General features: G+C 44.1%; 1 protein-coding gene across 4 annotated transcripts in view; it reads left to right on the top strand.

The window, feature by feature from the left end:
• The window catches only part of RCAN2 (regulator of calcineurin 2), a 45,357-nt gene extending 19,233 nt beyond the window's left edge, over window positions 1–26,124 (top strand). For all 4 annotated transcript variants that reach the window (XM_069974012.1, XM_069974013.1, XM_069974011.1 and 1 more), the window contains exons 3-5: window positions 18,706–18,879; window positions 18,990–19,161; window positions 24,583–26,124. In XM_069974012.1, coding sequence (XP_069830113.1) covers window positions 18,706–18,879; window positions 18,990–19,161; window positions 24,583–24,743 — 507 coding nt within the window. In that variant the 3' untranslated portion in view covers window positions 24,744–26,124. The remainder of the gene's footprint in view (window positions 1–18,705; window positions 18,880–18,989; window positions 19,162–24,582) is intronic.
• Window positions 26,125–26,487: the final 363 nt, after the last annotated feature.

Below are 26,487 nucleotides of genomic sequence, written 5' to 3' on the forward strand. Positions count from 1 at the left end.
GGAGATTTATCAAACATGGTGCCCCTAGCAACCAATCAGATTCCACCTTTCATTCCTCACAGACTCTTTGGAAAATGAAAGGTGGAATCTGATTGGTTGCTAGGGGCAACTGAGCCAGTTTCAATTTACACCATGTTTGATAAATCTCCCCCAAGGACTCTATAGCAGCGATGGGGAGCCTTCGGCCCTTTAGGTGTTACAGAACTACAATACCCATTGTTCTTAGACAGCTAAAGCTTGGCTTTGGCTATCCAGGCATGATGGGAATTGTAGTTTTGCAACAGCTGGAGGGCCGAAGGTTCCAAATCACTGCTGTATAGGAACAGATAGCTGCTAGATTATTGGAAATTCTGGATTATCAAATGTATGGGAAAAATAACAACTTGACTTAAAGAAAAGAACACAGAATACACATAGGATTCTCTTCTCGGCTTTCGGGGTTTTTTTTTTTTTTGCAGATTTGCAGAATTTCTGGATTATCAGAAATCGGGTTAAAGGACTCTGAGGATTAAAAAAAAAAAAAAAAAAAAAAAAAAAAAAAAATATATATATATATATATATATATATATATATATATATATATATATATATATATATATATATTTCCAAGTACAGTAATGACATTACCCTCCTGCTGGATGATCTACTGAAACTGGTGTCAAGACGTAAGGAGGGTCCGAACCTGCCGAGGTTCGGGTTGGCATGAACCCAAACGCTCGGCATCAGATTCCCGATGTCTACCCGCTCCGTGCAGCGGGTGGATACAGCGGGAGGACCGCCTGAAAAAATTGGGATACAGCCTATGGCTATGGCTGTATGCCAGTTTTCCAGGCGGTCCTTCCGCTGTATCCACCCTCTCCACGGAGCGGGCAGACAGCGGGAATCATTGCCGAGATTTCGGGTTCGTACGAACCCAAACCTCGGCAGGTTCTGACCATCCCTAATGAAGAGCAATTTTTACTCACAGGTTGTGGTCTTGTACAGAAGTAGCACAGCTGAGTTTGTCAATTGACATATCCTACAAAGACAGTATTTTCTGTTGTTTCCCAATGCAGTTAAAGGGGTACTCCCAGCAAAAAAGAAAAAAAAAACTTTCAAATTATACAGATTTGTAATTTACTTCTATTAAAAAATCTCCAGTTTTACAGTACTTATTAGCCGCTGTAGGTCCTGCAGAAAGTGGTGTATTCTTTCCAGTCTGCTGCGGTTTCTCCCAATTTAAAGGGGTTATCCAGTGCTACAAAAACATGGCCACTTCACCACGACTCTTGTCTTCAGTTCAGGTGCAGTTGCAATTAAGCTCCATTCACTTCAATGGAACTGAGCAGCAAAACCCCGCCCAAGCTGGAGGCAAGAGTGGTGCTGTCTCTGGCAGAAAGTGGCCATCTTGTTGCACTTGCTCCTTAGTTCAGTGCTGTTCAGACAGCCTTGTTTTTTGTCTCCGGGGTCCTAGTGTCCACCTGTGGTCAGATTCCAGATTAGGGCTATTTTCAGGGACAGTGGAGTTGGGACCAGTGCTCAAGGACAGTATTTTTTCTGTCCATTATCTGTATGTCCTGCAGGAAGTGGTGTATTCTCTCCAGTCTGACACAGTGCTCTCTGCTGCCACATTTGTCCATGTCAGGAACTGTCCAGAGCAGTAGCAAATCTCATAGAAAACCACTCCTGCTCTGGACAGTCCCTGACATGGACAGAAATGGCAGCAGAGATCACTGTGTAAGACTGGAAAGAATATACCACTTCCTGCAGGAGTTCCTCTTTAACCATACACAAATCTGGTCCTCATGACGCACAAACCAACCAGTACTCTAAGCTGTTCAGCTCTGCTACATCTTTAGATTCATAAACTACAAAGTAAATGTGGTTTTTCTTGCCAAGTGTGCAGATATACCTCTCCAGTGTTCTGGGTTCAGGTTTCCATTGACTTTAAATAAGCGGGGTGCGTGTGAGCTGCATCCTGATGCCGGGGCATACGCTTTCACCGGAGTCTCCGAAGAATTAGTGACGTCAGACACTACACATGTGCTGAGAGAGCCAATGAAGCCAAAGTCCTGGCCGTCTCCTTTGAATGTCGCTCCTTATGAGTTGTGACAGTGCCAGCGCTCTTGTCTCCCCATAGACGCTGGAGATTTAAAAATACCTTCTGATGTAGACGGCTACAGAATCGACCGCAAGGTTAAGGTGAGAACCTGTTATATATTGTATAGCTGAGCAGAAGAGATCGTCCGTGTGCCTTTCCAGCATAGCGAGGGTTGTCCTTCATGGTGCTGATTTTACAGTCGTTTGGACAGTATTAGAGTGCTGATCAATAATTATAAGCGAAAACCTTCACAGATTGATGTACACAGTCATGCAAGCCAACGCTGGCTAAAAAGGCAACAATTTTTGCTCCATAGTTCCAACTATTATAAGAAACGCTGTATTATATCTTATCAGACAAAAGTGCTTCTCCTGCTATAAAACATCTTCCCTCTCACCTCCCAACTGCTCTACTGTAATTGACTTGGAAAAATAAACTTGGTGACAACTTTTGTTTGCTGGTTTCGACTCAGGGATCAAATTACACTTAAAGTGCAAATGTTGTTTAACCCTTTCACGACCATGGTTCATTGATTCCTCAATGCCCAGGTCTTTTTTGGACATCAGTTTATGGGATCATAATGATTCCATAAGCTGATGTCCCTATGTCTGCCCCCTCTCCTCTGTCCCCTGCTGCTGTCACAATATTGTAACAGCGGCAGGGGAGAGAGGGAAGGGGGCAGAGCGCACGGTCGCGTGCCCTGCCTTCCCTCCCCCCGCCGGCCTACGTAGCCAGGAAACCGGAAGCCTCAGGCTAGGTTTCCATGGCTACTTTTGGGGCTCTTCGCAGAGCCCCGATGAACACCGGACAGAGACACAGCCAGGACCCGCCGGGGATGACACAGGCGCAGCTTCTGCTCCTGTGTTATCCTTGATCGGAAGTTAACGTCGCTCCAGTATCAGGCATAGTCTGCAGCTACGTTAATTTACTGTGCAGCGGCGGGAGGGTGTGTGTGTGTGTGTGTGTGTGCATATATATTTTTATTTTAAGACTCTCTGTAATAGGTTTTATATAGGTCTCTTTCTGTACTCAAAAAGCTGTTTTTGAGCCACCCCCCTACCTCTTATCTGTGCATTATCAGACAAAGCCATCTTTATTACAGCGAAGCAAAGTGAAGACACGTTTGCTGAGTCTATTATAACCTATGGAGGGGGATGAGTGAGCAGGGAGAGCAGAGAAGCAGCTATACCGTTTGAATCCAGCGTTTTATCTGCCCAGTCTCCAGAGGTCAGAAAGGTCAGTGCTTATTTGGGAGTGAGATAACATTGCAGGATGTTGTGTTTTGCCCTTTCTCCTCTCTGTGCTCACTCTGAAGTGAGGGAGGAGATAGGAAAACAGCTTTTTGAGTACAGAAGGAGATTCTTTCGCTTAATAAAACCTATTACAGAGGTTTTTTTTTAAATCGTTTGATATTTATTGATTTCTGAAAAATGACAGTTACACGTTAAGAAGTCTGTCGCTGTGTTAGTACAGTAGCCCAAAGATTTAAAGGGTTTATCCGGCGTTATTAAAACATGGCCACTTTCTTCCAGAGACAGCACTGCTCTTGTCTCCACTTCAGGTGTGGTCTGCAATTAAGCTCCATTCTTTTAAATGGAACTGAGTTATGCTGCTACGTTTACACTAAACGATTATCGGGCGAATTTTCGCGATAACGATCGAATTCGAACGATAATCTTACGTGTAAACGCGGCGAAAGATCGAAAAATCGTTCATTTTGATCTTTTAACATGTTCATCGCCGATCGCAAAAAATTCGCCGATCGTTCCGTGTAAACGGTCTTCACGCGATAGTCCGGTCGCCCGCCGACCGCCCCCCCCCCGCTCATTCGCAACCCCTTGCATCGGCTCGATCGCCACCCCCGCCCCCCCCCCCCCATCTCCTCCCCCGCCGCCGCTCCGATCGCCACCCCCGCTCCGATCTTTCAGGTAATCTGTGTGTGTAAACGGACCCTTACAAAGCCTGCACCCAAACTGGAGACTAGCAGTGCTATCTCTGGAAGAAAGTAGCCATGTTTTCTAACGCTGGATAACCAGGCATTAACATTCATTATTCTGAGCTCCTGTCTGCAGTATACAGTCTGTGCACGGACCGTATATTGCGGATGTGTGAATGGTGCCTAATTCTGAAGATACATCGGTCTGCATAGGAGCTACATACAGATACAAGATTTTAAAGGGGTACTCTGGACAGGAACTGTCCAAAGCAGGAAAAGTTTTCAATAGGGATTTCCTACTGCTCTGGACAGTTCCTGACATGGACAGAGGTGGCAGCAGAGAGCACTGTGTCTGACTGGAAAGAATACACCACTTCCTGCAGGACATAAAGCAGCTGATAAGTACTTGAAGACTGGAGATTTTTTAATAGAAGTAATCTACAAATCTGTGTAACTTTCTGGTACCAGTTGATTTTTTTTTTTTCCGTCAGAGTACACCTTTAAATCACTCTTTGCTTTACTTTTAATTTTAAATGCATTGACAGTACAAACTTTGGCAGATGTCTTTATTGTTTTCCACCATTTCTGTCTAAATTTGGCTTCTGACCTATTATCTGCCAAAATGTAAAAGGCTTCTGTGCTGTGGGATCCGTACAGCTTGGTTGGGACAGGAAGTAGCTGTCAGCTGGCCAGCAGTGTCGGTCATGTTTGCTGATGTCGGTCATCTGGAGGCTCCTCCCCCTCCTTGTCTTATCCCTCTCACTGTGCTTTATAATGTATGTCTAGATATTACAGGATTTCTCACTGATTATTGTACTCCACACTATTGGCCGGCTCTTGTCCGCACCTTTCTTCCTCCTTGAGGACGTCTATATTGCTCGTAGTGTGATAATAGCTGAGGTTCTTTGTGGTAGAGCGGCGCACACAGCTCTTTGCTGCTGTCTGATGAATCTGCTGGAGGTTGGGGAAGCAATTAACCTTTCCACTGGCGGAGAGGGCCCAGCGCCCCTTTTGTGGGCTTAACAAATGCGAGTAATGTATATGAATGACTGCAGCTGCCACTTGTTCACTACTTATAATGAGCGAGCAGTATATAGAGGAAGCGGGTGGTGTGTGTGGGGGGGGGGGGTTGCTCGCTCCTTCTCATCGCCTTCTGGGCAGCCGGTCATAGTAAGTCATAGGTAATTATTTATAGATGTTAACAAAAATTTGCATATACTTCCCGCACTAACTTGGAATTCCATCTTGTTTTATGCTTTGTCCCCCTCCAGAGCTGTAATCCAAGGTGTGCTGCGTTAGTGTCGGCTCTCAGGAGGCTTCACCTTACATCTCCATGATGCTTTAGTGTACATGATAACATGTATATCCCTGACAGGCGCAGGTAATCCATGGGATCCACTTCACCTGTTAGGCTGGGTTCACACTATGTTTTTGCAATCCCTTTTTGCAATCCCTTTTTGCAATCCGTTTTTTGCAAAAGACGAATGAAAAACGAATGCAAATGTGTGCATCCGTTTTTCCATTGACTTCCATTATAAAAAAAAAAAATATATCAAAACTGATGTTTTGTTTTGTTTTTTTGACAGACACAAAAGGTGGTCGGATACGTTTTTGTGTCTGTCAAAAAAAAAAAGGATCCATTTTGGATGCACACATTTGCATCCGTTTCTCACGTTTTTATTTTTTGTAAAAATCGGATTGCAAAAACAGTGTGAACCCATGAATTTGTCATGTCATTGTATGTTGTACGTACATCATACAATACGTGTATATAGGACAGCAGAATTTGGCATTTTAAGTAATTTTTAACTGCTTGATAAGGCATGAAAAACGAATAGAAAAAAATGGATGCAACTGTGTGCATCCATTTTTCCATTGACTTCCATTATAAAAAAAAAATCCGTTTTTTTTTTTTATAATGGAATAACGGATGCACACAGTTGCCATCGTTTTTCCATTGTTATTTTTTTTTACAAACTGATTGCAAAAACGGATTGCAAAAACGTAGTGTGAACCCAGTTTTACTGTGAAAACCCAAGCAGCCCTATGTTAAACCACATATAATACATACAGTGATATCATAGTGTCAACTGTAAGGCTGTGTACACATGTTGCATTTTTTTCCAAAAAATGTGATTGGCGTTGCCGGGCACCATCACGTGATTGGCATTGCCGGGCACCATCACGTGATCGGCATATCTTCATCGCAGATGTTTTTCTTTTTTTTTAGGATGTTTTTTTCTGTCTATATTATAAAATAATCCTGAGATCTTGCAGTTTTCCTTTTAACCACTGGGGCTAAAACTAAGGGTGGTATTACACGGGCCGATGGGGGTCCGATAATACCTGTAAACGAGCAGCGATCTGGACCTATTACACGGCCCGATAATCGTTAAACAAGGGCTGCAAGGACATAGTTACCGATGTCCTTGCAGCCCTTGCTTAACTATATACATTACCTATCCACGTTCCAGGGCTGCTGCTGCGGTCTTCTTCTCAACGGGTCCCGCATGCTCTAACTTCAGAGCGGCCTGTCAGCTGACAGGCCGCTCAGCCAATCACAGTCCGGGACCGCCACAGCGAGAAGAAGACCGCAGCAGCAGCCCTGGAACGCAGATAGGTAATGTATATCGTCAGTCGCCGGCCACGCACCACTACGTGTAATAGCGTCGGTGCCTGACGAAAATAGGTCCAAACCTATATCAACGATCAGCCGATGATCATTGTCATCGACTGATCGTTGTATTTATTACATGGAGCGATAATTGGCCGAATCGGGCCGATTATCGTTCCGTGTAATAGTACTCTAAGCTGATACTTCCTGTTGTGCCTGTGGTGATAAGAGGAGGCTGCTGTAAAGTTATGTGTACAGCATTGAAGAGACCAGTATATAGAGGAGACAATAGCAGCTTCCTGTGTAATGACCTCTTCAAAGGTCACAGAGCACACTCAGTGATGTTTCACATTCATCTCAATGGACAGGGTCTGTCTATTGTCGTTTGTGTCCATTCGGCTTGCTGTAAAGCATGCCACGAAATGCTGTTAAAGGGGTATTCCACCCAGGAGCTAAAAAAATTAAAATCGTCCCAAACCTGGGTGGTCTTACTCACCAAGTCCCGCTAAATACTCCCGTCTTTTTAGCTGCTGGCTTTGCTGAGTTAAAAGCTAAAGCTAAGTTAAAAGTTAAAAGCTGGTCTGTATAAGAAATGGTGCCGGCTGAGAAACTACATTTCCTAGCATGCTTTGTACCTTAGAGCCAGCTGCCAAGTAACAGTCTTGTGTATCTATAAGTTAGAAATAGAGAGAGAGATGAAACAACTATTTCCTTTCCCCTATACTGCTCAGGAGGCTGTCACTGTTATGTCATTTCCCTACCCGTTGGCTAGGTGCTCACTGATTGGTGTAATTTCAGTGATGAGGTGTTACAGCTTGCTTGGCAACAGACGAAACTGAGATCATGTGACTTCGGTCTCTATAGGGAGGGGGAGGACAGAGAAGTGGAGACAGAGTGGACCTGTAAGCAAGGTTTTTCTGCAGCTTCAGGGTGTTAGTCAGGATGTGCTGCAGACAAACGGACTAATTCACGTAACAGAAACCTACTACAAACCACATAGATTATGGGTGGGGATTGAACAGGGTTAAATCTTTGAGTGGAGTACCCCTTCAAAAACAGCTCAGGCAAGATGGCAGCCGCCATAACAATGTACAAGAAGTAAAATGGTGATATAAAGCGCTAATGAGATAAAATTCTGGAAGGTGCACAGTGACAAACTCTTCTCTGCTCCTCAGTCTGTATACAGATTGCTGAGTCTGTAGCATTACACTGCTGTTTCCTGGCCCGGGCTTTGACGTTTCCCCAGGCAGCGTGCGGCCGCTGCCCTCTTGGTGACTGGCGAGGATGGAGATGACCCTTAGTACATAATCACGTTGCGTTTGCTCGGCTGCACCGCCTGCAGATGAAAGGCTGGAGAGAGTAGATGTGGCTTATGTCGGTGCTGGCGGTGATGTCATCGGGGGGAGAGAGATGGGCTGAGTGTTACTATGCTGCTGTGTGATCAGTGGAGACACATAGGAGGCAGAGAACGGTACGGCTGTGCCAGGCAGGTACTGGTGCATGGTCTGTCTGCTGCCCATTCATCCCACTACAGCGACCCATAACCCCTAGGAGCCATGCCTGTCCGCACTATGGACTTCGATATCACCACGCTGGTGGCATGTGTGCCAGACTTGCCAGAGGTATTCACCAACTACAATGTACAGGTAAGTACAGGACAGTGTACAGATGTAGCAGGGCTGAGTTTGTCATATTGTCCTAGTCTTGTATAGGATTACGGATTACACGTTCCATTATCACAATGAGGGGCTGGACTCTGCTACATCTGATCAGGAAGAGAACAAGTCCATTGTATTTCTGAACTTTCTTTTCAGGTTTAAGGGGAAGGTGAACTACAAGTCCCAGCCTAGTTTTCTGCCTATAGGTTGTCATGTCATGATGAGACCTGTAGTTCACCTCCCCTAGGGCTGTGTATGAGAGATGGCTTGTGATCACTGCTGTAATAGTCTTCTGAGATGAATATAATCCTATATCATGGCTGGTTAGTAGACGTTTCACTGTGCAGATGTAGGGGAGATGAGTTTGTCAGCTGGCAGATACATCAGCGTACAGGTAAGCGTATCTATACAGAGGGGAAGCTATAAGGGACAGCTGGGGGCATGTTCCCTGGATGCTGAGTGCCAGGAGGGGGCACCAACAAGCCGCCCCCCCATCACAGGGGCATTTACGTACAGGACTGGGGCAGAAAATAATGGGATATAAGCAATGATATCTATCTATCTCCTATCTATATGATGGGTTGTATGGGCATCCTCTGGGCATCCTCTGTATAGTGCTGGGTTGTATTTGAGTCCTCTGTATAGTGCTGGGTTGTATTGGAGTCCCCTGTATAGTGCTGGGTTGTATTGGAGTCCTCTGTATAGTGCTGGATTGTATTGGAGTCCCCTGTATAGTGCTGGATTGTATTGGAGTCCTCTGTATAGTGCTGGATTGTATTGGCATCCTCTGTATAATGCCGGGTTGTATTGGAGTCCCCTGTATAGTGCCGGGTTGTATTGGCATCCTCTGTATAATGCCGGGTTGTATTGGAGTCCTCTGTATAGTGCCGGGTTGTATTGGCATCCTCTGTATAATGCCGGGTTGTATTGGAGTCCCCTGTATAGTGCTGGGTTGTATTTGGGTCCCCTGTATAGTGCCGGGTTGTATTGGCATCCTCTGTATAATGCCGGGTTGTATTGGAGTCCTCTGTATAGTGCTGGGTTGTATTGGCATCCTCTGTATAATGCCGGGTTGTATTGGAGTCCTCTGTATAGTGCCGAGTTGTATCGGAGTCCTCTGTATAGTGCCGATATGTACTCTGCATAGTACTGTGTATGTGATGTGTGGCTCCCTGTACTGTAGGTATACAGTGTCTGGTAAATATGATGACACTTTGCTGACACTATATACAGGTTATAGCAGTCCATTTAATTTCCCTGGATAATCTGTAATTTTCCTCCTATTATTTGGTATGACCTTCTGGGGAGGTTTCTGCCTTGGTGTCGCTGTTGTTTCAAAATCTAAACCAGCAGGGGATGTGATATAAAGCAAGTTTGCAATATAAATTAATTCATTTTTTATTTTCTCATGTTCTTATGCTTTATAACAAAGCTATACTTACTTGTATGCAGGTCCAGTCTCCGGAAGGCAGCTTGTTGGTCTTGTGCTGATTAAAAAAAAACAAAAACAGAAGAGAATAAGGGCCCTATTACACCAAACAGTTATGGTGCGTTTACACAGGCAGATTTATCTGACAGATTTTTTAAGCCAAAGCCAGGAACACACTTTAAATAGGGAACGGGTCATAAAGGAAAGACTGAGATTTCTCCTTTTTTCAAATCCATTCCTGGCTTTGGCTTCCAAAATCTGTCAGATAAATCTGCCTGTGTAAACGCACCATTATTGTCCGTACTTGGCTGATTACTGGCCGTTCCGGATGATAATCGTTTGGTGTAATAGCCGCTGTTAAAATGCAACAATCAGCCTACATGTGTGATGTCTGCTGATCATTTTCTTTAAACATAACCTATCAAAACGGCAACAACAGCTACAGATGTCTGGCCGCCATTATCTTCTATGGGCCACCCGGACGATCTAAGGATTGTTTGGACAGCCCCTCCCACAGTTCCCACTCCATGTCTGTGCATGTAATAACACAGACCGCAAGTGGGGAACAGGAGCAAGCAAACATTGACCTGAGAGTTTAGCGCACGCTTGCTCCTTAATATCGGGCCATGTAATACAGCCCTAAGAGCAGGAAGTCCCAGCCAGTACAGAGTGTCACGTCTCAGTGTGTCCATTAGTCAGGTAAGTATAGCTTTGTTATAAAGCATGAGAACTAAAAAAAAAAAAAAAAAATTATGTATATATATGTGCACACATACATATACACTATGGTACCTTGGTTTAAGAGTAACTTGGATTAAGGGTGCCTTCACACACACCAGATCCACAGTGGATTTCATGCTTCAGCGGGCCACCGCACTGATTGGCTGAGCGGGATGAGCAGACGCTGGGAACCCCCAAAGCAAGCCTCAATAAAAAGAACAGATCATTTTTCAAGAAGCTGTGATTGTTGGATCTTTCTGGAATTTATAGCAGATCCACTTCAGGCTGGGGCTTACAGCAGGGGACAGGACTGTGGAGGTAATCTCTTCATAGCTGTAACCCCTCTCTTCCGGTCAGAGAGTGTTGCATATATGTGCCCACATCTGCTCTGCTCATTCCTCCCTGCAGTCTGTCAGCCCTTGTGTTTCCCATCCTCTCCATTCCTGCTATAATGTGCCTGCACTTACACTCAGCTATACACACTGCTGCTATAATGTGCCTGCACTTGCACTCAGCTATACACACTGCTGCTATAATGTGCCTGCACTTGCACTTAGCTATACACACTGCTGCTATAATGTGCCTGCACTTACTCAGCTATACACACTGCTGTATATAAAGCTTCTGTCACTGTCCTCCTGCACAGCTGTGATTCTCACTTCCTGATTGGTCCATGCTGAACACACCCCTCACACAGACTTCGGACAGCAGCCCTGCTTCTCTATTCTAGCCTGTTGTACTACGCTACTATATTATGGGGATCTGCTGTTCTATCCTGTATCTACAAACTGCTGCTGTGTTATCAGGTTTATGCAGTTACTATACATTATACACCACATGCTGATTGCTATACTGTACAGTAACTTATAATCTCTCTCTCTCTCTCTCTCTCTCTCTCTCTCTCTCATTCATATATATATATATATATATATATATAATATATATATACAGTGGTGCCTTGGATAACAAGCATAATTCGTTCCGGGACAGTGCTTGTAATCCAGATCCACTCTTAAACCAAAGCAAGTTTTCCCATAAGAAATCACTGATATGCAGACAATTGGTTCCACGCCCCAAAAATAAATATCTATTATTCTGAATAACATGTCAAACTAATGAAACAAACATTCAGAAACAGCAGAATATGTGATATTATAAGTTACTGGACAGTAATGGAGAGGATGGGAAACACAAGGACTGACAGAGACTGCAGGGGGCATGAAGGAATGAGCAGGACAGATGTGAGCACAGTATAGCAGCGCTCTTTCCAGGGAGAGAGGGGTTACAGCTATGAACAGATTACCTCCACAGTCCTGTCCCCTGATGCAAGCCCCAGCCTGAAGTGGATCTGCTATGATTTGGAAGGTGAGGGAGACTTCCTGGGTCAGAGTACAGTGCTGTAGACCCCGCTATGCAGGCCATGTCCCTCCCCCACTCGCGCAACCACCCAGAACATGGAGCTCTTAAACCAAGTCACAATTTTGAAAAACTGTGAGCTCTTAAACCAAAATGCTCTTAAACCAAGTTACTCTTAAACCAAGGTACCACTGTATATGTGTGTGTATATATATAAGGCTTCTAAACAGAGTCAAACACAGGTGGTGTCATAGAGCTGCTTTGCATATCCTTATCCCTGCGTCGTATAAGTTTCCACATGTCTTTATGATCTCCCCAATGAGAAATGTTATCCCTTTGGCTTCTTTTTTTTTTTATACATTTTCATACAATTTTTAAAAACTCATTTGGTACAGTTATATTTATGGTTAGAATATTCTCCATAGACTGAATAGTATTATAGAAGGCAGGAGTGGCACGTATCTTACATGGTAGCTGGGGGGCACAGGATGATTAGTAGGTACACCACATGTGACACCACCTCTCGCCAGCCCTGGGCACATTCTTCCTTTCTTGGAGGTCTGTGACTGTATGTCTTTTACTGGGGTCTTTGGCTATTACTTTGACTGAAGCTGTTGCTGGTGTTCCTGTGGTGGTTACAATGAATGACTGGAGGTGTCTGTGTGTGTTACCAGGGGTCCTGCAGCTATTATCGGGGCTCTGAGTGTTACATGGGGGGAATTGTCATTGTTACTATTACTATCAATACTGTAGTTATCAGATCTATTGGGGGGTCCTGAGGGTCTATGACTGACTTAGTGTCTGAGACTGTTACAGGGGGTTCTGCAGCTGTTACCAGGGATCTTGAGGCTGCGCCTAGTACTGGGGACTGCAGTGGTCACTATTAGGGGGATACTGTGGCTTTTGCTGTTACTTGGGGGTCTTATGGCTGCTGCTGTTACTGAGGACTGCCATTACTGTCAGGTGTCCAATGGCGCTGCCTGGTTGTTGCTTTACTGGGGATACTGTGGCTGTTGCTGTTATTGGGGTTTTCATAGCTGCTGCTGTTACTGGGGGTCCTAGGATGGCTGCTATTACGAGGTGTCCAATGGCGCTGCCTGGTTGCTGCTTTACTGAGGATACTGCGGTTGTTGCTGTTATTGTGCGGTTAACTGGTCTTGGTGGTCCTGCAGCTATTCCTAGGGATGTTTCAGATAGTGGTCTGGGGTCTTTGAATGTTACTTAGGATCTTACTGCTGTTATTGGATACAGTGGGGCTGACTCGGTTATTGGGAATCTTATGGCTGCAGGTGTAGAGATCCTCTTACTGTTATTGGGTATGCTGCAGCTGTTGCTGTTATTAGGATGCTTTCATACCTGGGAAAAGTGCAGAAAAATAATTATGATAGACACCCCCCCCCCCCCCTTGGATTATGATGTCTTGGCCCATAAATATCCCTTGGTCCATATCCCTGCCCTGAATTTTGCTTTCCAAGTCAAACCCCACATACGACCATTATGAACACATTCAGCTGTGGGAATGATTTGGTTGCTTTTTAGCCTTTGGATATAAATGAGAATCATTCTATTCACTGACAGCAAGCAGAGAGAGAGAGAGAAAAAAAATTACCATAGACCTTTTATTAGAAAGTAAAAAAATAAAGTTTGTTTTCTGAAACTAAAGTTGCATGATGCCGGCAGTTTTCCATAGCCCACTAGGCAGCACAGCGGCCGCTCTGCATTTCTCTAGCCTTGCCGATGGCTTCCATTAAATTATCTGCTCTTATCCCCCCCACCCTTTCCTTTAACCTATTCTACCAGGACATAACTGGGCTTAGGAAGAAAAGTGGAGGCATTGTGTAACTAGATAGTTCTTTTTTTTTTTTTTTTGTGTTTTCCTTCATATTGTGGACAAAATATTTCCCAGAATTCCCTTTAATTGGTGTTGATGCGCGGGCTCCTATAATAGGCGTATAGCGGTTGTATTATAATAGTGATTAGGAGCGCGCTCAGTCAGGCCCTCGGCTGATTAGCTTGCCTTCATGTGGATTACAGATGCTGGGGCTGCAATCACTGACCTGCCGGCAGCCTTATTGCCATTCACAACATCATGTCTGCCCGCTCTTCCTCCTCCTGCTGCTCATCGTCTTCATCATCATCATCACCACACAGTTTGTTTGCTGTGTGATGTGTAATCAGAGATCTGTTCTTCCATATTGTCCTTTTTTTTTGTGTGTGTGTGTCTGTGCCTCATATACAAATGACAGACCTTTGGGCTCGTATATGCACAGATAATGAATACATACATATATACATACATATAGAGACACAAACACATGCTTGCATTGGCACAAATGCATATTCAAACATGCTTGCAGGTATACATAATACGTTACCTAACCACCCACAAACTCGTCCATTCTCTCTCTCTCTCTCTCTCACTCACTCACACACTCACTCTCTCTCACTCTCACTCTCTCTCTCTCACACTCTCTCTCACACTCTCTCTCACACTCTCTCTCTCACACACTCTCTCTCACACACTCTCTCACACTCTCTCTCACACACTCTCTCTCACACACTCTCTCTCACACACTCTCTCTCTCACACTCTCTCTCTCTCACACACTCTCTCTCACACTCTCTCTCTCTCACACTCTCTCTCACACTCTCTCTCACTCTCTCTCTCACTCTCTCACACTCTCTCACACACACTCTCTCTCTCACACTCTCTCTCACACACTCTCTCACACTCTCTCACACTCTCTCTCTCACACACTCTCTCTCACTCTCTCTCTCTCACACTCTCTCTCACACTCTCTCTCTCACACACTCTCTCTCACACACTCTCTCTCTCACACTCTCTCTCTCTCACACACTCTCTCTCACACTCTCTCTCTCTCTCACACTCTCTCTCACACTCTCTCTCACTCTCTCTCTCTCTCTCACACTCTCTCACACACACTCTCTCTCTCACACTCTCTCTCTCACACTCTCTCTCACACACTCTCACACTCTCTCACACTCACACATACTGTATACATGATGTACACACACATTTACATATACATGATCTACATACATATACATGATGTATACATATACATGATGAACACATGCACATATACATGACGTACACATACATATACATGATGTACTCATACACATGCCAGTTCATGTAAATGCAGCACACATGTGCATATATATATATATATATATATATATATATATATATATATATATATATAAGATCCTCGTGCTGACACTAACACAAGCACAATTTTTTTTCAAAAATAATGGTAAAAATGGTAAATTATGTATAGATGGATATAAAAAAAAAAAATCCCAATTGAATACCTCATTAAAGGGGAACTATCCGCATGTTAGACGAATCTTACCTGCTTATAGCCCCCTATTGCGCATGGGGTGCGGAGGAGGTAGGTATAACTTTTACCTTTAACCTCGGGGCCGTTGGTTTGCTATTAGCCACGTAATCCTCGGTCTGGAGCACTGCCCCGCCCCCAGAGTGCTGCTCCATTCATTATCATTAGAAGGAGCAGGCCGTCTCCGTCTCTGGGGGCAGGGCAGTGCTCCTAACTGTGCTCCACACTGATTACCGATTACAGTGATTACACTGTAACAGCACAGGAACGGTGTTGTGTTCTATTTCCCTATCCTATAACCCTTGGGCTATAACCCTAGTCTCTTGTTGTAGCTCTTCTGAAGAGAGTCCTGCACAGGCTCTTACCAGAGGGGATGGAGAAACGAGGGCTATGTCTCCCTGTCAAGAACACCATAGCACCCACATAGTCCTCTATAGTTTGTACAACCCTTGACCTGTAGCCAGTATATGCTCCACTATGAGCCACCCTGTGCACATATCATGCCACCACATAGCGGTACACAGTACTGGTCACAGTGTTGCAGCACTTATTCAGATCTCATTGCTTTGTCTCACCATCTGCAGTTCTTGCACCATAAGTAAGTCAGACATGTGTCTTCATAGGTGACATGTAAATCTGTGGAGCTTCGTTCTTACCGCCATCTATATTGAAGGGAAAATGAGCCGAGCAGCGGACTGTTCCTGAATACCAATCACTGGATCAGGACATTTTACCCAGGTCACGTACATCAAGGTTTCATATGATTGTCATAGAGATGGAGCAGACACTAAATGCCCACCCCAGATAGAAGAGATTACTGCTACATTAGTAGATCATGTAGAATACAGCCGCAGCTGCACAGTATACACTATGTACAGGTGCATGTCCTGAGTGCTCAGTGCGCTTCATTGGTACAAACAATCACCCGAAACTTACAATTATAGGTGGAAAGTTCTGTGGTCAATTTCTCAAGGTATATTTATAGTGAGAAGAGCAACATCTTCCTGATACAAAGCGCCAGTTATATTCTTGTATATAGGAGCAGTATTATAGTAGTTATATTCTTGTATATAGGAGCATTATTATAGTAGTTATATTCTTGTATATAGGAGGCAGTATTATAGTAGTTATATTCTTGTATATAGAAGCAGTATTATAGTAGTTATATTCTTGTATATAGGAGGCAGTATTATAGTAGTTATATTCTTGTATATAGGAGCAGTATTATAGTAGTTATATTCTTGTATATAGGAGCAGTATTATAGTAGTTATATTCTTGTATATAGGAGCAGTATTATAGTAGTTATATTCTTGTATATAGGGGGCAGTATTATAGTAGTTATATTCTTGTACATAGGAGGCAGTATTATAGTAGTTATATTCTTGTACATGGCAGTATAGTAGTGCAAATATATAATCTATGTACTTTATTAGAAAAACAGGATACAGGAGCTCCGACATTGTCGTTCTGTTATCTCTTTGTATTCGGGCTATACTGGGTTACTATCATATGTACAATGCTCCTTTTTGTCCCGATGTTTACATTGTTGAAAATTCTCTTTGAAAAAATTTAATAAAAATACAATTATTTAAAAAAAAAAAAAGGAAAACAGGATACAAGGTGCATTTAGAGCAGAATAACCTGAGCAGATCCTTTTGTTTATCATCTGTAATATGTTTCTTTATAATTGATGTGGTTATTAGTTGTAACTAGAAGTACTGTTAGAGCTCCCCTTCCTGACCCATTAGAGAGGGATAAATGCTACAGGTTATGTTATTAGACGCTATGGTAACTATACATATGATATATAGTTGTATAGAAATAATGTTAGGTTGTTTGTTCTTCACTAAACTTGACTGCCTTGTAGTTTTACACAAGTACCCAAAAAGCATACTCCCCCCCCCCCCCCCCCCCCCCCCCTTTCCCCCTGTGCTGGGCACAAAACACGCCGCCCAGATCTACAGAACGTAAGGTCAGACATATCTAGAATGGATGTGATTGTTTGTTTCCTCGGGGATCAGTAAATATCAGATGCAGGCGCTGGAGAGTTGGTATTTCGTGGTACTACGCCGAGGCATGCCAACACAACAACTTGACATTTTCATTCTCGATGACAACCTATAGTTTTACCTCTACCCTAAATGTTCAAAAGTCTTCGGCTGACATGTCTGTTAGATGGAGCACAGCTGAGACCTAACCTTTCCACCTGGATTATCCTCTGTTTGTAGGAGAGTATTGGTTCATGTCAAGGTGTCATTGTGTGATATAGTCGGTAACCGCTCTATTATGGCTTGTCCTTGGCGCTGGCCCTTCTCTCTTGCATCATACAACTGTCTTCCAATACGAGGTGATAATGTCTAGTATATTGGAAGCCCAGACTGTTGTTCTATATTGGTTTAAGCAGTACAGAATGCTCCTGGAGATCAGTGGTTTTGTTGCTCCCAGTCCATTGTCCAGTGGTTTGTGGGACCAATCCATTGTTACAACTGGTTTAGTGATTCACAGTCCCTGCTGTCCACTGGACCTTGGTGGTCCATGTTATGCAGTGATCTTGTGGCTCAAGCAGTCCCTGTTTTCCAGTGGTTTTGTTGCTCTGTCTCTGTTGTCCAGTGGTTTAAGGTGTTCCTGATGTCCAGTGGTTTTGTGGCTCTCCGTCCATGGTGTCCAGTGGTTTTGTTGCTCTGTCCCTTTTGTCCAGTGGTTTTGTGGCTCAAAGTGTTGCTGGTGTCTAGTGGTTTTGTTGCTTTGGCGGTCTATGCTGTTGAGTGGTTTTGTGGCTCATACAGTCCCCAGTTTCCAGTGGTTTTGTGGCCCGCAGACCCTGGTCTTCAGTGGTCTGTTAGCTCAATCGTTTTCTGGAATTAAGTCACCTGGTGCTCCCGACAGTCTCAGATGACTATTGGCTTTGACAAACAACACTGCTTTTTGTGGCTTCTGGTCTTTATTATTTTTAGTGCTTGGTCTATAAAACCACTGAACCACTGGGACCATAGTACTGTTGGCAAACATATATTAATAGCCCCTAATTTCCAGTGACAGCTCCATATGCCCAGTGGAGGAGAAAGCCAGTCCAATAAGCGCTGTGAGGTGGTGCTCAGGGCTGCTCATGATGTCCTGAAGTTTGACCGTTCCTAACACAAAGCTTTTCTAGTCTTATTCTGTGCTGTTGAAAAGTAATAAGGCACCAAGGAGATATTGCTTTGTATTTTGAAAATATTGGGAATATATTAGTCAGACAGGCCTCTGGGTGCCCGCCATTGCCAGTGTAGAGGTAAGGTATCTCAAGATGTGCAGAACAGAGTCCTTGTACTCACTGAAAGTCCTGTTGACAAGGTAGATTGTGTATGTGTGTTACCAGTCCCCCTCATTCATCTCGGCCCTCTTGGTGCTCTTTAGTTGCCGAGAGGGCTGGACAGTGGTTAGCTGTACTATGAATTATTGACCAAGTTGCCCCTCGTACCCACCATTTTCCGCCACAGTTGTCATGTGTACTTTGAGCCAGCATTAGAATCTTTCTACATTATGCTTTTTCTCTCTCTCTCTATATAGGAGAAATTTGAGGGTCTTTTCCGGGCGTACGATGACTGCGTCACCTTACAACTTTTCAAGAGCTTCCGAAGAGTACGAATAAACTTCAGTAATCCCAAGGCAGCGGCGCGGGCGAGGATAGAGCTACATGAGACACAGTTCAGAGGGAAGAAATTAAAACTTTACTTTGCACAGGTATGTACATTGTATTGCATCTAGTTTTCGAAATTTTTGGAAAATCCTGAAGGTTTTTTTTTCTCTTTCATTTGCACATGTCTGAAAAGTTTCTATAATGTCACCCACAGGTACAAACGACAGAAACAGATGGTGACAAACTCCACCTGGCACCCCCACAGCCTGCTAAACAATTCCTCATCTCCCCTCCTGTATCCCCGCCAGTGGGCTGGAAGCCCATAGATGATGCTACACCGGTCATCAATTACGATCTCCTTTATGCAGTTGCTAAGCTTGGCCCTGGTAAGCACTGAAAGGTTTACTTCTGGGAAACTTACCTGCTGAGATCTAGGATCTGCATGCTAATGCCACAGGAGACATCACAGGGATAGGGGGTCCTCACACCTTATAGGATCTGTTGCTGATACCACAGGAGACATCACAGGGATATGGGGTCCGCACCTCACACCTTACAGGATCTACTGCTACTGATACCACAGGAGACATCACAGGGATATGGGGTCCTCACACCTTATAGGATCTGTTGCTGATACCACAGGAGACATCACAGGGATATGGGGTCCGCACCTCACACCTTACAGGATGCTGATACCACAGGGGACATCACAGGGATATGGGGTCCTCACACCTTACAGGATGCTGATACCACAGGAGACATCACAGGGATTTGGGGTCCTCACACCTTACAGGATCTGCTGCTGATACCACAGGAGACATCACAGGGATATGGGGTCCTCACCTCACACCTTACATGATGCTGATACCACAGGAGACATCACAGGGATATAGGGTCCTCACACCTTACAGGATGCTGATACCACAGGAGACACCACAGGGATATGGGGTCCTCACACCTTACAGGATGCTGATACCACAGGAGACATCACAGGGATATGGGATCCAGTCTTAGAGACTACACAATATTAGGCAGGTGAATGTAATGTGGCTGGTCGGTGCGTATTTTCCTTCTCGTCATCTAGTACTATGGAGAGATGACGCTTGGTACAGTGAGTGCGCTGAGCTGACATTATCACTTATTAATCACAGTCACGGAGCAGGAATCCTGTCAGGTGATGGGACTTCCGAGGTCTGAATGACTTTCACTGCAATAAGCTCAGCAGGCAGGTCCGGATCTCTGTAATCTCTGCAGAATGTTCTAGAACATTTCCATCTAATCTGTCTGCAGATAAACATGACCACAGCCATTTCCACTATTCATACATTTATTGTATATTTATGTATCATATAGACATTATAAGTAATGCTGAGTTTTCATAAAGCACAACCTGTTGTAATTCGCAAAGAACTGCAGGTCATACAGACCAGTGTTGTATATAGGAACGAGTCCATACCGACCACTGCTGTGTATATATAGGAACAAGTCCATACAGACCAGTGCTGTATGTGTATATATAGGAACAAGTCCATACAGACCAGTGCTGTGTGTATATATAGGAACAAGTCTATACAGGCCAGTGCTGTATATATAGCAACAAGTCCATACAGGCCCGTGCTGTATATATAGGAATGAGTCCATACAGGCCCGTGCTGTATATATAGGAATCAGTCTATACAGGCCAGTGCTGTGTGTGTATATATATAAGAACAAGGCCATACAGACTACTGCTGGATAAATAGGAATCAATCCATACAGGCCAGTGCTGTGTGTATATATAGGAATGAGTCCATACAGACCTGTGCTGTGTATATATAGGAACAAGGCCATACAGACTACTGCTGTATATATAGCACCAAATCCATACAGGCCATTGCTGTTTGTGTGTGTATGTATGTATGTGTATGTATATGTGTGTGTGTGTGTGTATATATACACACAAACACACACACAATGTGCAGGCCTGTTAACCCAGTGCACATACAGTACCATGCCTTGAAGCGACACGCTTGGCTCTGACACATCTGTAGAGGAGAACAAAGTAGCAGGCGGTTTCTCCCTGTGGATAATAGATGCTATAGAAACAAAACAAGTGGTTGGGGACAGAATGTGACATTTTAGTGGATTTTATCAGCCGGGAATGAGGGACAAGGAGGCGATTTAGTCTGCGCTGGGGGACGCTCCTCTTTGTGTCTACAGAAGCATTAAGTGGCTTGCTGCATCCATCAGAGAGCCATTGGCTGGTGGGGCTTTGCCGGCAGAGTTGACGTCAGCTTGTGGCTGAGAAGTGAGCTGGATCCTGGAGGGCAGCGGAGCACGGAGGAATCAAATAATTTCCTCTAACAACAGAGCCCAGAGCTGGCCGCTACATAATCTCCTTCAATCACTACAGTATGTTCTTCATTCAGCCTCCCCCCCCCCCCTTTTCTTTGCCATCATCTTCTTTTATTTCTCGAGAGCCTGCAAAGTGCATGCGGCTCCATGCGACAGACTGAGATAACTGGGTGAAGAGTGCATCATTCCAGATGATCCGTAGTGACACCCGCTGCTGCCATGACGCAGTCCTGCTGCTCCCCTGAGGACGCCTTCCCGGCAGTGTAATCTGCCCTGTCAGACAGAGAATGGGGGTTATTTTTGGAAACCACAATTAATCTGTAGTATTGCTGTGACTCATAACAAGACCTATTGATCGGCTCCTGATGTCATGAGTTCTCAGGGGTGCACTGTGACCTCATGCTGCATTGTCAGCTTCATAGTGTGCCGTAACCTGCTGTAAGGGTGCAGGGTTGGGTGTATGCGACTGGGCAGATATGATCAGTGACATGAAGTGTGTGTGTGTGTGTGTATATATGTATATATATATATATATATATATATATATATATATATATATATATATATATATAAAGGTTTATACCATGCTTAAGACTTTTATTTGTATATTTTTGTATGCACTTTATTGTTTTTTTTTTATGTTTATTACTTGATGAATCATCCCCCCAATTTCCCAGCAAATAGTTTAGAGAGTGAAAGGCAGAATGCATTGTTCCTGGATTCTTTTGTCTGACTAGTCCTCGCCACACTCTGTTCCTGACAACACGCTAATCTCCTGCATCTCGTCACAATGGACGCTCTGCTTTCAGTCCTACGTGCTGGAGAGACTGGCTGTGTGATTCAGGGCCGGCCTGCGGGACACAATCCTGTAATTATTTCCATGCTGTAATGCGGAGCTGCACGTACCGTACACCGGGTCCCGCTGGATCATTACAGGTTGTTCCCGATCAGACGGCTGTCGGTATACTCCAATTATTCTAACACTCACTTGTTAGATAATGTGAGATTAGCACGCAAGGTCTTACCAGGTTACAGCACTAATAAGTTATTGATACAAGCTCATACATCCAATAGATAATGCTTCTGCTCCTGTGTTTTATCTGCTTCCGAGAAAGCTGGGTGACAACCGATACACTGGGCATTATAAATTCCATAAGAGTTGTCACTCACCTTTCCTAAATACAGTTGCACCTTGGTTTCAGAGTAACTTGGATTAAAAGTGTTTTGCAAGAGGAGCTCAGTTTTTCAAAATTTGTGACTTGGTTTAAGAGCATTGCTTTGGTTTAAGAGCTTCCTGTACTGGGTAGGAGGGGGATTGGAGGAGGGGCATGGTCTGCATAGCGGGGTCTACAGCACTGTACTCTGACCCAGGAAGTCTCCCTTACCTTCCAAATCATAGCAGATCCACTTAAGGCTGGGGCTTACATCAGGGGACAGGACTGTGGAGGTAATCACTTCATAGCTGTAACCCCTCTCTCCCCGGACAGAGTGCTTCATGTATGTGCCCACATCTACCCTGCTTATTCCTTCATGCTCCCTGCAGTCTGTCAGCCCTTGTGCTTCCCATCCTCTCCATTCCTGCTATAATGTGCCTGCACTCACACTCAGCTATACACACTGCTGCTATAATGTGCCTGCACTCACACTCAGCTATACACACTGCTGCTATAATGTGCCTGCGCTTACTCTCAGCTATACACACTGCTGCTATAATGTGCCTGCACTCTTACTTGGCTATACACACTGCTGCTATAATGTGCCTGCACTTACACTCGGACATACACACTGCTGCTATAATGTGCCTGCACTCACACTTAGCTATACACACTGCTGCTATAATGTGCCTGCACTTACACTCAGCTATACACACTGCTGCTATAATGTGCCTGCACTCACACTCAGCTATAGACACTGCTGCTATAATGTGCCTGCACTTCCACTCAGACATTTAAGCTGCTGTATATAAAGTTTCTGTCACTGTCCTCCTGCACAGCTCTGTAATTCTCACTTCCTGATTGGTCCATGCTGAACACCCCGCCCTTCGCCATTGCTGTCATGTGGCCACACAGACCTCTGACAGCAGCCCTGCTTCTCTATTCTAGCCTGTTGTACTACGCTACTGCATTAGGGGGATCCGCATCTTCATTCTGTATCTACAAACAGCTGATGGTTTTTCAGGTTTATGCAGTTACTATACATTATACTCCACATGCTGATTGCTATACTGTACAGTAACTTATTATATCACATATCCAGCTTTCTAAATGTTTGTTTCATCTGTTTTACATGGTATAAAAAATAAAACATTATTATTTTTGGGGTGTGGAACCAATTGTCTGCATATCAGTAATTTCTTATAGGAAAATTTGCTTTGGTTTAAGAGTGGATTTGGATTACAAGCACGGTCCCGGAAGAAATTATGCTTTTAATCCAAGGCACCACTGTACTTAAATGGAAAATCTTCCTAGATATGGCTGCAGGAAATGTATCACTGCCTAGCAGGGTGACTTACCAAATTCGGAGTCCCCATCAGGAAGTTAAGATTTAAGGAGCTGTTTGTAGAGCTGCATAAGTTATCGCTAGAAGAGTGTTTTTTGTTTGTTTTGTAATTTTTCCTTTTTACTATCTATATTATAAAATTTATTGGGATCAGTTCACAGACACTGCCAAATACAGATCTTTGCTGGCTCAGTGAGGAGCCACCTATTTCTTTGCTTTCCCTTCTTGACCCCCACTATACAGCCCCATAGATGATCTGCTTTTCTTTCTTCTTCTTTCTTTCTTCCCTTTTCCCTCCCCTTTCTCCCTTTGGCTTCGCGCTGATCGCTAGCTCACTCCCTAACCTTCCTGTTGGCAAGTATTATTTATTGTATGGGAGCCGTGGTTTGCTTCAGATGGCCCGTTTTGGTTATGGGCCTACATTTGTACTTTCTGTTTGCCCTTGTATGTGTGCCTTTGCGCCCGCTGGGACGACAGATGTTTTTGTTTTTACTGTAAAAATGGGAAATTTGAATAAAAATTTTGAATTAAAAAAAAAAAACAAAAAACGTTAACCTCATCTTCTGCCCTCTGTGTCCCCACCAAAACCAATCCCCCCTCCCCGCGCTGGCCGCAGCTACCGCAGAACCTTTCTCTGAAGTGACTGCCCACTCAGCCAGTCCTTGACCAAGATGGGACAGTGCCACGGCCAGTGATTGGCTGAGCATACTTTTACTGCAGAGATTGGTTCAGAAGTGTCAGCTGCGGTCAGCGGGATACACAAAGGCAAGGAAGGAGGACCATGGCGCCAATCTAGCGCCAATCTAGCAGATTGGTGCCGGCTTACCCTGCCTATCGAGCCGGCTTAGTTCCCTTCATCTCTATGGGCATATCAGAGTATATGTCAGAACGCCATTTTCTTGGCATAAAGACTGTAGCTATGTAGCTGTATGACACACATATGATAAACATTTCTTTTGCTTTCCTCCATTCAGGTCAGAAGTACGAGCTCCATGCAGGAACAGAGTCCACCCCTAGCGTTGTAGTCCACGTATGTGACAGCGACCTGGAAGAGGAAGAAGACACAAAGACATCACCCAAACCTCGAATCATCCCGACGCGGCGCCCCGGCCCGCCCCCTGCCCAATCCAACTGACCCTAATCCCCAGCACAGTGTTACCACCCATCTATCTAACACTGATTTCTATCCCTTTCTCTCCTATAGACAGTAGAATCTTCTCCTTTTTATAGGGATATTACGCTACACGGTCATATTAGCATGTGTCCATATGAAAGCTGTAGTGAAGCCTTGGTAAACTCGCAGCATGCCAGAGACGACTTGAAACGCGTCTGACCATCTTCCAAGTCCTCCTGACACCAAGCGAGTGCTTAAAGGGCTGAGGACAGGGTTTCTCTATCGATTATACCATAACATATCAAAGGCAAAAAAAAAGTGTTTCCCGTTTTGTTTAATGTTTGCACATCATGTTACGGTTGTTGTCGTGAGTCGTCAGATGCATTTCGTGAAGTTGTGTGTTTCATGTCCTTAAAGTTGGGACCTGCCATTCAAACATGTATCTGAACCAATGTATGCAAATGGAGACGCGTATGGTAGATGGGCTGAGTTTGATCAAATGTTGGTTCATGTTACAAAATGGCTGCTGACGGGTATTGGGGCTGCTTTACTGAGCGTTAAAGGAGCACTCTGGGCAAAACTGGTACATTGTGTTATGCCTCGTACAGAACCTGAGGGGGCGGAGCATGACAAGAGGATTCCAAGAATCATGTAGAAAGAATCCTTAGGCTCCTCCCCCTCCAGTACTGCTCTATACATTGCACTTATTGGTTTTGTTGCAGTGTTCCTTTTAGTATTCATACGGAATCAATGGCTGTCACAATCCTGCTTGGAAAAACTGCAGCTTGTATCTTAAAAGAATTTTCCAGTTTTATGCAAGTAAAGGTTGATCATCATATGATTCTGCAGCTTTCTGGTGGCATTATCTATATCAAGTAAAGCTGTTGCCCATAGCAACAAATTAGCGCTCAGCTTTCACTTTCTAAGCTGCACTGGAGTAATAAAAGCTGTGCTCTGATTGGTTGCTAAGCAGCCCTCTATCAGTCTTTGTTGCCCACAGCAACCAGATTTTTTTTTTTTTATGGCAGTGAAAACTTTGCTTGGATTGCCCTTGTTGCCCATAGCAACCAATCATAGCTCATCCTTCTCTTAAGTTCTGATAGGTTGTTGTGGACAACAGAGAGATTTACTGTTAGATATATTTGGCCATTAACTTCTCTAGACCTGTGTTTGCTGTCAGTGAATGGAAACATTAGTAGTCACATAATACTGGAAAGTCCCTTTAAGATTTCCAGTGAGAAAGCAGGTATAGCATAGAGCAGCTCAGATGCCATAGTCACCCGGATCTCCCCTTATTCTTCTTTTGAATGTTATTAAAGCAATAAACAGTTTTACTTAAAGCAACCCTCCAGGCAAAACTGATTATACTTTATAATATAGTACAGGGCCCGAGGGGGCGGAGCATGACACAGGATTTCAAAGAGAACTAAATAGCAATTTCCTGTATCATGCTCCGCCCCCTCAGGCCCCACACTAGCAGTATGTGCTTTTTTTTTTTTTTTTTTTTTTCATGGAGTGTTTCCCACCCTAAGCATAAAATCACCAAATATTAGTCAAACGGAAATTGAAGCAACAAGTGACAAAAAATATTGGCTATTTTGCAAAATGGCCGCCAAAGTAAAAAAAAAATTAATTGACCAAAGTTCTCTTTGAAGTTCTCTCAATGTGTTTAATGGCTGGAGAATTGTGGCTTTTTTGCCTTCATATCCTGAAATCTGAACATTTCAGATCAGATTTATCAGTATTATGGGTATGAAACAGCACC

Source organism: Dendropsophus ebraccatus, chromosome 6 (genome assembly GCF_027789765.1).
Source record: "Dendropsophus ebraccatus isolate aDenEbr1 chromosome 6, aDenEbr1.pat, whole genome shotgun sequence".
Classification (NCBI taxonomy): Eukaryota; Metazoa; Chordata; class Amphibia; order Anura; family Hylidae; genus Dendropsophus; species Dendropsophus ebraccatus.